General features: G+C 31.7%; 4 protein-coding genes across 4 annotated transcripts in view; 3 read left to right on the top strand and 1 right to left on the bottom strand.

Moving 5' to 3' along the window:
* The first annotated feature begins 490 nt into the window (after nucleotides 1-490).
* Nucleotides 491-5,321, top strand: LOC112905634 (plasminogen activator inhibitor 1 RNA-binding protein-like). Its single transcript, XM_025978428.1, has 11 exons — nucleotides 491-865; nucleotides 980-1,121; nucleotides 1,182-1,349; nucleotides 1,406-1,477; nucleotides 1,531-1,614; nucleotides 1,695-1,960; nucleotides 3,854-3,938; nucleotides 3,995-4,066; nucleotides 4,120-4,203; nucleotides 4,284-4,488; nucleotides 4,725-5,321. The coding sequence occupies exons 1-11, from the start codon at nucleotides 622-624 to the stop codon at nucleotides 5,031-5,033; spliced, it is 1,731 nt and encodes a 576-aa protein (XP_025834213.1). The 5' UTR covers nucleotides 491-621; the 3' UTR covers nucleotides 5,034-5,321.
* A 7-nt stretch (nucleotides 5,322-5,328) lies between these two features.
* On the top strand, nucleotides 5,329-6,429 carry LOC108735211 (prolyl endopeptidase-like; the record flags this gene model as incomplete). Its single annotated transcript, XM_025978410.1, has 5 exons — nucleotides 5,329-5,417; nucleotides 5,469-5,681; nucleotides 5,757-5,893; nucleotides 5,952-6,142; nucleotides 6,221-6,429. Coding segments are annotated over 5 exons (696 nt in total), but the record flags the coding sequence as incomplete, so codon positions are not given.
* A 1,141-nt stretch (nucleotides 6,430-7,570) lies between these two features.
* On the bottom strand, nucleotides 7,571-9,888 carry LOC108735274 (non-specific lipid-transfer protein). The gene is made up of 7 exons (XM_018467167.2): nucleotides 9,693-9,888; nucleotides 9,511-9,634; nucleotides 9,257-9,447; nucleotides 9,002-9,192; nucleotides 8,710-8,947; nucleotides 8,024-8,657; nucleotides 7,571-7,961 (listed from the first exon to the last, which is right to left on the bottom strand). The coding sequence occupies exons 1-7, from the start codon at nucleotides 9,729-9,731 to the stop codon at nucleotides 7,771-7,773; spliced, it is 1,608 nt and encodes a 535-aa protein (XP_018322669.1). The 5' UTR covers nucleotides 9,732-9,888; the 3' UTR covers nucleotides 7,571-7,770.
* A 95-nt stretch (nucleotides 9,889-9,983) lies between these two features.
* LOC108735210 (prolyl endopeptidase) overlaps nucleotides 9,984-11,942 on the top strand; it is a 12,198-nt gene continuing 10,239 nt past the window's right edge. The window contains exons 1-8 of the mRNA XM_025978421.1: nucleotides 9,984-10,179; nucleotides 10,246-10,366; nucleotides 10,429-10,636; nucleotides 10,700-10,903; nucleotides 10,957-11,039; nucleotides 11,098-11,237; nucleotides 11,300-11,459; nucleotides 11,518-11,718. Of these exons, the coding sequence (XP_025834206.1) occupies nucleotides 10,154-10,179; nucleotides 10,246-10,366; nucleotides 10,429-10,636; nucleotides 10,700-10,903; nucleotides 10,957-11,039; nucleotides 11,098-11,237; nucleotides 11,300-11,459; nucleotides 11,518-11,718 (1,143 nt within the window). The 5' untranslated portion in view covers nucleotides 9,984-10,153. The remainder of the gene's footprint in view (nucleotides 10,180-10,245; nucleotides 10,367-10,428; nucleotides 10,637-10,699; nucleotides 10,904-10,956; nucleotides 11,040-11,097; nucleotides 11,238-11,299; nucleotides 11,460-11,517; nucleotides 11,719-11,942) is intronic.

Below are 11,942 nucleotides of genomic sequence, written 5' to 3'. Positions count from 1 at the left end.
TTATACGCCTATAAGTACACGCGTGATACGCCATTGGAAAAATCTTAAATTTATATTTCAGAAGTAATGAAGTATTTATTAAATGGCTTAATTTATACAAGCGGTAACTGAAAAGCTTTGTAGAAAATGGACTAAAATGATTGATAAATATTATTCAAACGAATAATAAATCATAAATAAATTCAAAGTTTTACAGCTTGCCCTTGCCCTGTAAGGCATTCTAATGGAACAGCCGGTTTTTCTTACACATGCGCTTTACAACAACAATGTTGTCGAATGTATATCAACTTCCACAAAATTTAAAATTTCATTTAGATTATTATAAATTTATCTATCTTAATTCCCTTTATTTGCTTGTATATCATAATAAATTTTAAAAAAATAATCTCCATTGTCCCAAGCTATGAATTTTAAAGGAGTCGAAAAGTAAAAAAAATATTTTCAAATTGTTTTGTCAGATGCTTATATTTGGCAACAAGGCGTCACTTTGGTAAACCAACCGACTGATTGAGTAGTGCGGCCATATTGTCTTGAATGAGTGCGTGAAAACATTGGCGAAAGAGCCAAAACAAATCTTCCAACATCTCGTCGTTGTGAAGATTAATCGTTGCCACAACTATAATGGAGAATTCTTATGGAATTGGCACACGTAATAGATATGCTCTTTTTTTGGATGATGAATCAGATCCGCTAGAACTTCTTAAAGAGAAAGAACAGGAAAAAGAGCAAAAGAAGAAGAATAAGGCTTCTGAGAAGGAAAATAAAATAAAGACGGATGCCCCGACTAAAGTGAAAACGGTACAAGGTTCCAAGAAAACGAATAAAGAGACTCCGGCCCACAAGCCCCAAGATAGCAAGCGTGAGGGTAAGTAGGTAGCCATCATCCTAAATTGCACATGTGATAGTAGCATAATTGAATTCATGTAACCATCACATTCTGTCTGTATAAAGTGAAACGTTAAGCATCGCATCATTGTAGATACTAAGCCTAATCCACGCTCTAATATTGAAAGCAAACCAGAAAGAAACTTTAACAAGTTCAATAACGAAAATCGTGAGGAACGAAATAACCGGCGAAATCGTGAAGATAGACAATTTAATGGACCTGTAGATGGAAATCGGTAAGTTTTTGAAGCTTCTATTGTGCATCTCGTGCTTACAATACAGTGATATAAATATAGTGATAGAGATGATCGACCTCCAAGGAAAGATTTATCTGATAACTTTGAGGGACGTCCAAGGAACAGGAATGTTGGAAATAAAGATGGACCTCGCGGACCTAGGAATAATCGCAATTTTGAGCGACGAGGAAAGCGGGAATTTGATAGACAAAGTGGATCAGATAAAACGTAGGTTTTTGTATTTTTATACTGGTGTTTATAATGAAGTGTTATTGAATTTGTAGTGGCGTAAAACCGATTGAAAAACGAGACGGAGCTGGTGCACATAATTGGGGATCTCACAAGGATATTATAGAGTGAGTATGAGGTTTACCGACAATTGTTTATTGCTAATAAATTCATATTATAGAGAAGTTAACAAGGCTGAAGAAATTGATGCTTCCTGGGGCGATGTCGATAAAAACGATTCTGGATTATCAGCTGGAGAAAATAAGTAAGTAATCCATGAGGTTTGCCAAACTACTGAACGAAAACTTATACTTATTTTGAATTAAAATTTTTCAACTATGTTAGGGATAGTGGAGAACCTGAACCAGAAGCTGCTCCAGAAGTGGAAGAGCCAAAGGAACTCACTCTGGATGAATGGAAGGCTCAACGTGAGGCTCAACGCGCTGGTCGTACAAAACCTCAATATAACATACGTAAAGCCGGAGAAGGTGAAGACCCAACCCAATGGAAAAAGATGTATGAATTGAAGAAAAAGGAAGAAGAGACTGAGGTAAGATTATATTTACATTTCTCTCTTTTATTATACTACTTGAACAACTTTAATGATACCAGTTAACATTAACTTAAAAATGTTCCAGATAAATTGATTGAAATACCACTTTTATGTTAAAAGTAAAGGTATCTTTATATACCTGATTGTTTTTGAATTTCTGATGCACAATATTCTAAATAAATATATATTTTTCAGAGAGTATGGTGAAAACTGGCACAATGCCGGTCGTTTTGAGAACAAACAAAATGTTTTTGATGACTTCCAGTATGCTGCGCAATATCTTATTAAAAATAAATATACCAGTTCTAATAAGTTGACTATACAGGGTGGCTCAAATGGCGGCCTTCTAGTTGCAGCATGTATTAATCAGACCCCTGAGCTATTTGGAGCTGCTATTTGTCAAGTTGGGTAAGTTTCAGTAAATTAAAAGCTGTTGATTAGGCAATCTAGACTTCTATTAAAAATTCTGATATTCTATTTTAGCGTTTTAGACATGTTACGTTACCATAAATTTACGATTGGTTATGCTTGGACATCAGATTACGGATGCAGCGATAACGATGAGCAGTTCAAATATTTATACAAATATTCACCTTTACACAATATTAAAGAACCCTCAAGTGATTAATTGAGAAATTCTGGTATATCTACATATTGGACGTTTTTTTTATGGGAAACTTAAAATATTTTTTTTTATTTACAAGGTCTTCAAAATCAAAGTGTCATATATGTTCAAAATACATTACATGATGAAGCTCAAGTATTCTTAGATCCTAATACATTATCAGAAGATGGAACTGTCTCGTTGTCTGGTTCTGAGTTCTCAAAAAATGGAAAAACTCTTGCTTATGGCTTAAGTAAAAGTGGTTCTGACTGGTTAGAAATTAAATTTCGTAATGCAGATACTGGTAATTATTACCAATTTTGATACTGTTATCCTTTTTATTAATTAATGTTTTAGGGGATGATTATCCTGACATTCTCAAAAAAGTTAAATATTCCCCTATGACCTGGACCCATGATAACATCGGCTTTTTTTATGGAGTTAGTATAAATATGTTTATTATTGTTTTTTTTTTCTATTTTAATGTAATATATTTAAGGCTTACTTAAATCAACAAGGAAAAACTGATGGCTCAGAAACAAATCAAAGTGAAAATCAAAAACTTTATTATCATAGGCTTGGTACTGATCAGGCAGATGATATTTTAGTTGTGGAATTTGATAATCCACAAATAAGAATGTAAGTTCATCAATTTTAATTCTTTGTAGAAATATAAATAAAAAGACTTGTTTTTATTTTAGAGGTGCACATGTTAGTGACTGTGGAAGATATCTAATATTGACTCCAGTTATAGGATGTAAAAATAATCTTGTTTATGTTTGTGATTTACAAGAAGTTACTGAAATAAAAACTTTACTGAAAAAGAAAGAAATTGTAACTGAATTTAAGGCTGATTATGAAGTATAAACAAGTATGTATTTATTTATGTATCAAATCTATAAAGCTGGTATTATTTCAGTACATTACAAATAGTGGCAGTAGATGCATCTTTCGTACAAATAAAGATGCACCTAATTATAGATTGGTTGTTATTGATCTAAATAATCCGAATGAGGAAAACTGGGAAACTTTAGTTCCAGAACATCCAAAAGATGTCTTAGACTGGGCCAATCCTATTAACAATAATTGCTTAGTTATATGTTATCTACAAGATGTTAAAGTAATATTTTATTTGTTTATTAGATTATTTTTTTAATGTAATTTTTCATTTTAAGAATACTTTATCGCTTCATAAACTTGAAAATGGAGAGAAGATTTTAGATTTTCCAGTAGAGTTAGGTACCATTACTGGTATGTCAGGTGAAAGAGACCATACAGAAATGTTTTATGGGTTTTGCTCATTCTTAACTCCGAGTATAATATTCAGAGTTGATTTCACACAATNAGATGGACCTCGCGGACCTAGGAATAATCGCAATTTTGAGCGACGAGGAAAGCGGGAATTTGATAGACAAAGTGGATCAGATAAAACGTAGGTTTTTGTATTTTTATACTGGTGTTTATAATGAAGTGTTATTGAATTTGTAGTGGCGTAAAACCGATTGAAAAACGAGACGGAGCTGGTGCACATAATTGGGGATCTCACAAGGATATTATAGAGTGAGTATGAGGTTTACCGACAATTGTTTATTGCTAATAAATTCATATTATAGAGAAGTTAACAAGGCTGAAGAAATTGATGCTTCCTGGGGCGATGTCGATAAAAACGATTCTGGATTATCAGCTGGAGAAAATAAGTAAGTAATCCATGAGGTTTGCCAAACTACTGAACGAAAACTTATACTTATTTTGAATTAAAATTTTTCAACTATGTTAGGGATAGTGGAGAACCTGAACCAGAAGCTGCTCCAGAAGTGGAAGAGCCAAAGGAACTCACTCTGGATGAATGGAAGGCTCAACGTGAGGCTCAACGCGCTGGTCGTACAAAACCTCAATATAACATACGTAAAGCCGGAGAAGGTGAAGACCCAACCCAATGGAAAAAGATGTATGAATTGAAGAAAAAGGAAGAAGAGACTGAGGTAAGATTATATTTACATTTCTCTCTTTTATTATACTACTTGAACAACTTTAATGATACCAGTTAACATTAACTTAAAAATGTTCCAGATAAATTGATTGAAATACCACTTTTATGTTAAAAGTAAAGGTATCTTTATATACCTGATTGTTTTTGAATTTCTGATGCACAATATTCTAAATTTACTGATTTTCTGAAATCTGTAGAGAATTTTAATGTTTTTTTTTTTTTTTGAAGGAATCCGAGGAAGAAGAATATGATCAAAATGAATACCCACAACGTGTTGGAAGGCAAAAACATATACTGGATATTGATATTCATTTCAACGATAGTAGACGTGGTGGAACTGGTGGACGTGGCAGAGGAGGAAGAGCTGGTCGTGGCGCAAGATCAAACAGAGACCGACAACAACCACAACAACGTTTCCGTGGAGGCCCAGGGGCTGGAGCTGGTGGTGTGGCTAACGAGGATCACGATGACTCTTCACAGCGTGCAGAAAGGGCACCAAAAGTCGATGATGAACGCGATTTTCCCTCTCTCAGCTAAGAAGTCAAAATTTTTGTTCATTTTTACCGTTTTGTTAACTCTTAACGTTTGCAATTGTTAATTATTTGGTACAAATTCCAATAATAACTAGCCAAAAACCTGTAGCTAAATTTCGAACATTGCAGCAGTTTTTCAATGACAGACTGCAAACGGTGATTGTTACTAGTCAGAACTGAGATTGTTATTCTTGTGTCAAAAACTTATGTCCTACTAGTAACACATTTGCTTTTATTTTTTATAGATTAATTTTCTACATCCGTTTGCTGTTATTGCAGTTCGGTAAATTTCACATATTAATGTTCAACCCTCATTTGCTATTTCACGTTTAGTTTTCATAAATAGTTTTGATGGAATTTTTGCTTTAGCAAATATAAGAGGGGGCGGGTAAAGACATTCTAAACATTGTTTGTATTCTTTTAAATATATATTTTTCAGAGAGTATGGTGAAAACTGGCACAATGCCGGTCGTTTTGAGAACAAACAAAATGTTTTTGATGACTTCCAGTATGCTGCGCAATATCTTATTAAAAATAAATATACCAGTTCTAATAAGTTGACTATACAGGGTGGCTCAAATGGCGGCCTTCTAGTTGCAGCATGTATTAATCAGACCCCTGAGCTATTTGGAGCTGCTATTTGTCAAGTTGGGTAAGTTTCAGTAAATTAAAAGCTGTTGATTAGGCAATCTAGACTTCTATTAAAAATTCTGATATTCTATTTTAGCGTTTTAGACATGTTACGTTACCATAAATTTACGATTGGTTATGCTTGGACATCAGATTACGGATGCAGCGATAACGATGAGCAGTTCAAATATTTATACAAATATTCACCTTTACACAATATTAAAGAACCCTCAAGTGATTATTTTTGTTATATTTTTAGAAAACTAGTTCGCATCCCGTTTTTCTTTTTTAGATAAAGGTCAGTATCCGGCCACTTTGTTGTTAACTGCAGATCATGATGACCGTGTAGTACCTCTACATTCTCTTAAATTTATTGCCGAATTACATTACAAAATAGGACAGTTACCCCAACAAAAAAATCCACTAATGATTCGTATTGAAACAAGAGCTGGTCATGGAGCAGGGAAACCCACTTCTAAAGTAGTAAGAAAATAATTCGTATTATTTATTATATAAATTAGATATTACTAATTGGTTATTTTAATAATCCTTCTTTTTAAGATTGAGGAGCTTACAGACATTTTCTGTTTCATCCAAAAGTCATTAAATCTTAAGTTTTATGAATGACCTTTTATATAATTTATGAAGAACATTAACAGTCTGATGTACCTTTAAAACAAAACGTTCTGTATTTTAGTTCTAGAAAAAATGTACTTAATAAGTACCTGTTTGCGATTTTTATGTAAATCTTTTTGTGTTTAAATGCAATTTTTTGTAATGTTTCTATTACATCTGTATATTTTTTGTTAAATAATAAACGAATATTACATTTATTTCTGTATAAATAATAAGCGTTTTCAAATTTTATAGTATAATAATATAGTGGCAAAGGTTACAAAATTTGAATGTATTATTTTTATACGCCTATAAGTACACGCGTGATACGCCATTGGAAAAATCTTAAATTTATATTTCAGAAGTAATGAAGTATTTATTAAATGGCTTAATTTATACAAGCGGTAACTGAAAAGCTTTGTAGAAAATGGACTAAAATGATTGATAAATATTATTCAAACGAATAATAAATCATAAATAAATTCAAAGTTTTACAGCTTGCCCTTGCCCTGTAAGGCATTCTAATGGAACAGCCGGTTTTTCTTACACATGCGCTTTACAACAACAATGTTGTCGAATGTATATCAACTTCCACAAAATTTAAAATTTCATTTAGATTATTATAAATTTATCTATCTTAATTCCCTTTATTTGCTTGTATATCATAATAAATTTTAAAAAAATAANNNTTTAAATTAATCGTACAAACGCAGAATTACATTTAGATATCTTTCTATACACCTAAAGTTACACTAATAACTAATGTATTTATGTACTTTTATTGACTTACGTAATTCCAAGGATACTATGCAAAACTATAAAATTAAAATACATATATAGTTAATTTTGAATGGGTATCACTAAGCTTTTATTCAAAATCTGTTTTTTTTTATAAACAAATAGAGTGGTAAATTTTTCCTAAGAATAAATAAATACATTAAATACCTAGAAACCAAGGAAAAACAGGAAGAATAAATAGCCAGAAGGGAACCTACTGCGCCATCTATTATAGGTTCACATTAGCTTTGGCAAATTCAAATTTAATTTGTTGCTAAAATAGGTTTTGATTATCGTTTTTGAAGCATAATAATTATAATAAATAAAAGGATTATGGAGTTGTACTTATCAGTAAAGGTTCGATAATATCCTTGATTGATAAGTTTTAATCTTTTAATCTCTCAGTAAACAAATGCAATACCACTGAAATAATTTGTTTCTGCCTCAAATATTGAATAAATCAAATGTGTATTGCGAAGAGTAGCTCAACTAAGTCAACTATTAAATAAAACTCATATGTAATATATAACGTTTATTTTGAATTACCTAGTAAAACGAAATTTAGTATAAGAATTTACCTTTCACAAAATACAAAAATATAATCTTATTATCACCACAATAACCATACACTAAGCATTTATAAAAATCATTTAAAACAATAACATCCAGAACCGTAACTAAAATTAACAATACAATAATTAAAAATTTTAATAGATATTTTAGAGTTTAGATCTTAATTCTTCAATTTTCTTGGATGCTGAACGTTGTAATTCAGTCAGCTTCATTGCCAGCCCCATATTACCTTGAATTTTCACTTTGCCTTGAAAGAACGCCTTTTGGGGATTCAATTTTCCCAAAATCAAATCAACGACATCTTCATCGTTCACAATAAACGTTACCTCAGGCTTTACTGAAAAAAGGATTCAAAAACAAAAATATAAATAAAAAAATAAAAGACGAAAAATATCTTACATTTGGAATTATACTCAACATATCCTTTGCCGACCTTAGCATTGATGACCCAAAATGCTTCTTCCCCACTAGCTTTTTTCACTTTAAATCCATATATTCCCCTGTGCCTTTCAATTAAATTGTCCTGGTCTTCATTCATAGCCTTTTCAAGAATGGCTAAGTAAGGGGTTACTTTAAATCCAACTGGCCCCTTATTAGAAGATTCTAGACTTCTCTGAGTAGTTGGTTGGCTAGAAGGAAAACCTAGGGCATATATTCCAACAACAGCAGCCCCACCTAGTCCAAGATTGTGCTGTAAAGCAACTTTTGCACCCGAAACTTGACGTTTATCAGCTTGCCCCCTCAACTGCCAACACAATTCAGCACATTGGGCAATTCCAGTAGCTCCTAGTGGATGCCCTTTGGAAATAAGACCCCCACTTGGGTTTATAACGTATTTTCCACCGTATGTATTGTCTCCTGCGTCTATAAAACGACCTGCTTGACCTACAGGACATAGCCCTAATGCTTCATAAGTAATAAGTTCATTTGTTGAAAAACAGTCATGTAATTCAACTACTTGAACATCTGACGGACGAAGCTTTGCTTTTTGGAAAGCCTTCTCCGCGGCTAACTTTGAAAGATCAAAACCAACCTGTAAAAAGCGATATTTTAATATTTTTTATTGAGAAAGATAAGTTATTTACCAATTTAATACAACTCCTTTCTTGGAAGGTTGAAGGTAAATCTGTGGCAACTTCAAGACCTAAGATTTCAACAGCTTGGTTTTCTAAACCATGACTTTTAACAAAACTTTCAGAAGCTAATACAGCTGCCGCAGCCCCATCACTTGTGGGACAACATTGCAATTTTGTTAAAGGTCCAAACACTTGAGGTGAATTTAAAATTTGTTCTAAAGTGTACTCATCACGAAATTGGGAATAACTAAGTAAAACAAACAGTAAAACTTTGAAAAATGAACACAAATTTGTTCCTTACGGATTATTAACAGAATGCTTGTGATTCTTATAAGCTATTTTAGCAAAATGCTCTGGCTTTGTCCCATATTTCTTCATATGCTCAATTCCAGCATTCCCAAACATTTGGGGAGTCAGTGGTGAAGGTTCAATACCACAAATATCAGCCATAAGGGTGACATGCTTGTCTAATGGATTGGTTCTATCATTAAACTGTAACACAAAAATTTGAATAGTTTTAAAATACTTTTAAATAAACTTTATTTTATTAAGTGACCTTTGACTGTAAACTACCCCTTTCCATTTTATCAAATCCAACAGCTAATACACAATTGCTTCCAGTTTCAACCAACTGCTTAGCTAAATATAAAGCACTGGAACCAGTTGAGCAATTATTGTTAACATTAAATATAGGAATACCAGTCATTCCAACTTCATATATGACACGCTGTCCACAAGCGGAATCACCTTAGAAAAAATAATAAACGTCACAAGAATACTTTTACAGAAAATCTTCAGATTAAAATGTACCATACACATAACCAGCCACAGCCTTTTCAATTTCAGTAAATGATGTCTTGGCATCTTGAAGTGCTTTCACAATGGCTTCTTTAGCTAAATCAGGATAATCACCACCTTTTCCAGGTTTTTCAAACTAATTAAAAAAGGAATGGGTTATTTAATTGTATTAATTGTTACCTGAAGATACTCACTTTTGTCATTCCAACCCCAATAACAAATACACGAACCATTTTCACTAAATTAAACAATAACAACAAGCAAAAACTAAAGTGTTACGAAGAAAGTGAGACGAGCAAAGATCAAAGTAATTACTTGCAAATAAATACAGTTATTACACACGATAACATAGCAATTAATTGCTTGCAACAAAATGTAAAGTTATGCTCATGTGCTGCATTGGTATGTTGTAGGTTGCATAACACTTCCTTTATAATATTGATAAACTAGGATAAACTAGTAAACTACCATGAAACTACCATAGAGAAAAAGAGAATTGTAATTTATTCTCGTTTTTCATATTTTTAACGATTAATTATTTTACATTTGTAGTATTTAGTAATTAGATGAGGCAAATTAAATAAATATATAGTTTTCTATCTTTTTATAAACTGGTTAAAAAAAAGTTAGTCAACGCATACTTATCTTTCACGAAATGTTATTTCGTTGTTTAAATTTTAGGTAAAGAACAAGTGCGAGGTTTGTTTATTTAATAATAATCTCTGGTACTGATAAATTGAATTTAAGGGTGCAGCTCTGTAAGGTTTTTTCAGCTTCCTCACTGGTACGTTCATCTAGTACAATGCCTTTTAAATATCCATTTGCAAGAAGAGATGAATCTATTAAAGATGTTTATAATGGTGTGGAGGTTAGAATTTCAAACTTGGAAAATGTATCTGTTGAGTCATGATAAAAGTCCTTTAATTTTAGGTAAGTGATCCCTACAGATATTTAGAAGATCCTGATTCGGATGAAACTAAAGAATTTGTGGATGCTCAAAATGCAGTTACTACTCCTTATATTAATAGCTGTCCTTACAAAGAACTTATTAATAAACGAATTACTGATCTTTGGAACTACCCCAAGTACTCATATCCTTTCCAAAGAGGAGGAAGATACTATCAATTGAGAAATTCTGGTATATCTACATATTGGACGTTTTTTTTATGGGAAACTTAAAATATTTTTTTTTATTTACAAGGTCTTCAAAATCAAAGTGTCATATATGTTCAAAATACATTACATGATGAAGCTCAAGTATTCTTAGATCCTAATACATTATCAGAAGATGGAACTGTCTCGTTGTCTGGTTCTGAGTTCTCAAAAAATGGAAAAACTCTTGCTTATGGCTTAAGTAAAAGTGGTTCTGACTGGTTAGAAATTAAATTTCGTAATGCAGATACTGGTAATTATTACCAATTTTGATACTGTTATCCTTTTTATTAATTAATGTTTTAGGGGATGATTATCCTGACATTCTCAAAAAAGTTAAATATTCCCCTATAACCTGGACCCATGATAACATCGGCTTTTTTTATGGAGTTAGTATAAATATGTTTATTATTGTTTTTTTTTCTATTTTAATGTAATATATTTAAGGCTTACTTAAATCAACAAGGAAAAACTGATGGCTCAGAAACAAATCAAAGTGAAAATCAAAAACTTTATTATCATAGGCTTGGTACTGATCAGGCAGATGATATTTTAGTTGTGGAATTTGATAATCCACAAATAAGAATGTAAGTTCATCAATTTTAATTCTTTGTAGAAATATAAATAAAAAGACTTGTTTTTATTTTAGAGGTGCACATGTTAGTGACTGTGGAAGATATCTAATATTGACTCCAGTTATAGGATGTAAAAATAATCTTGTTTATGTTTGTGATTTACAAGAAGTTACTGAAATAAAAACTTTACTGAAAAAGAAAGAAATTGTAACTGAATTTAAGGCTGATTATGAAGTATAAACAAGTATGTATTTATTTATGTATCAAATCTATAAAGCTGGTATTATTTCAGTACATTACAAATAGTGGCAGTAGATGCATCTTTCGTACAAATAAAGATGCACCTAATTATAGATTGGTTGTTATTGATCTAAATAATCCGAATGAGGAAAACTGGGAAACTTTAGTTCCAGAACATCCAAAAGATGTCTTAGACTGGGCCAATCCTATTAACAATAATTGCTTAGTTATATGTTATCTACAAGATGTTAAAGTAATATTTTATTTGTTTATTAGATTATTTTTTTAATGTAATTTTTCATTTTAAGAATACTTTATCGCTTCATAAACTTGAAAATGGAGAGAAGATTTTAGATTTTCCAGTAGAGTTAGGTACCATTACTGGTATGTCAGGTGAAAGAGACCATACAGAAATGTTTTATGGGTTTTGCTCATTCTTAACTCCGAGTATAATATTCAGAGTTGATTTCACACAAT

The sequence above is a fragment of the Agrilus planipennis genome, unplaced genomic scaffold (genome assembly GCF_000699045.2).
Source record: "Agrilus planipennis isolate EAB-ADULT unplaced genomic scaffold, Apla_2.0 scaffold15, whole genome shotgun sequence".
In the NCBI taxonomy this organism is placed as follows: Eukaryota; Metazoa; Arthropoda; class Insecta; order Coleoptera; family Buprestidae; genus Agrilus; species Agrilus planipennis.
The sequence above is the reverse complement of the archived record's forward strand: the minus strand, read 5'-3'. Positions and strand labels throughout refer to the sequence as shown.

Bases quoted from the DNA above. Each gene is read 5' to 3' on its own strand.
- LOC112905634 (XM_025978428.1), top strand. From the start codon at position 622: ATGGAGAATTCTTATGGAATTGGCACACGTAATAGATATGCTCTTTTT. The intron at 1,122-1,181 runs GTAAGTTTTTGA...ATATAAATATAG, and splicing joins GGACCTGTAGATGGAAATCG to TGATAGAGATGATCGACCTC. The intron at 4,489-4,724 runs GTAAGATTATAT...TTTTTTTTGAAG, and splicing joins AAAAGGAAGAAGAGACTGAG to GAATCCGAGGAAGAAGAATA.
- LOC108735274 (XM_018467167.2), bottom strand. From the start codon at position 9,731: ATGGTTCGTGTATTTGTTATTGGGGTTGGAATGACAAAA. The intron at 8,658-8,709 runs GTAAATAACTTA...CGCTTTTTACAG, and splicing joins AAAGGAGTTGTATTAAATTG to GTTGGTTTTGATCTTTCAAA. The intron at 7,962-8,023 runs GTAAGATATTTT...TCCTTTTTTCAG, and splicing joins TGTTGAGTATAATTCCAAAT to TAAAGCCTGAGGTAACGTTT.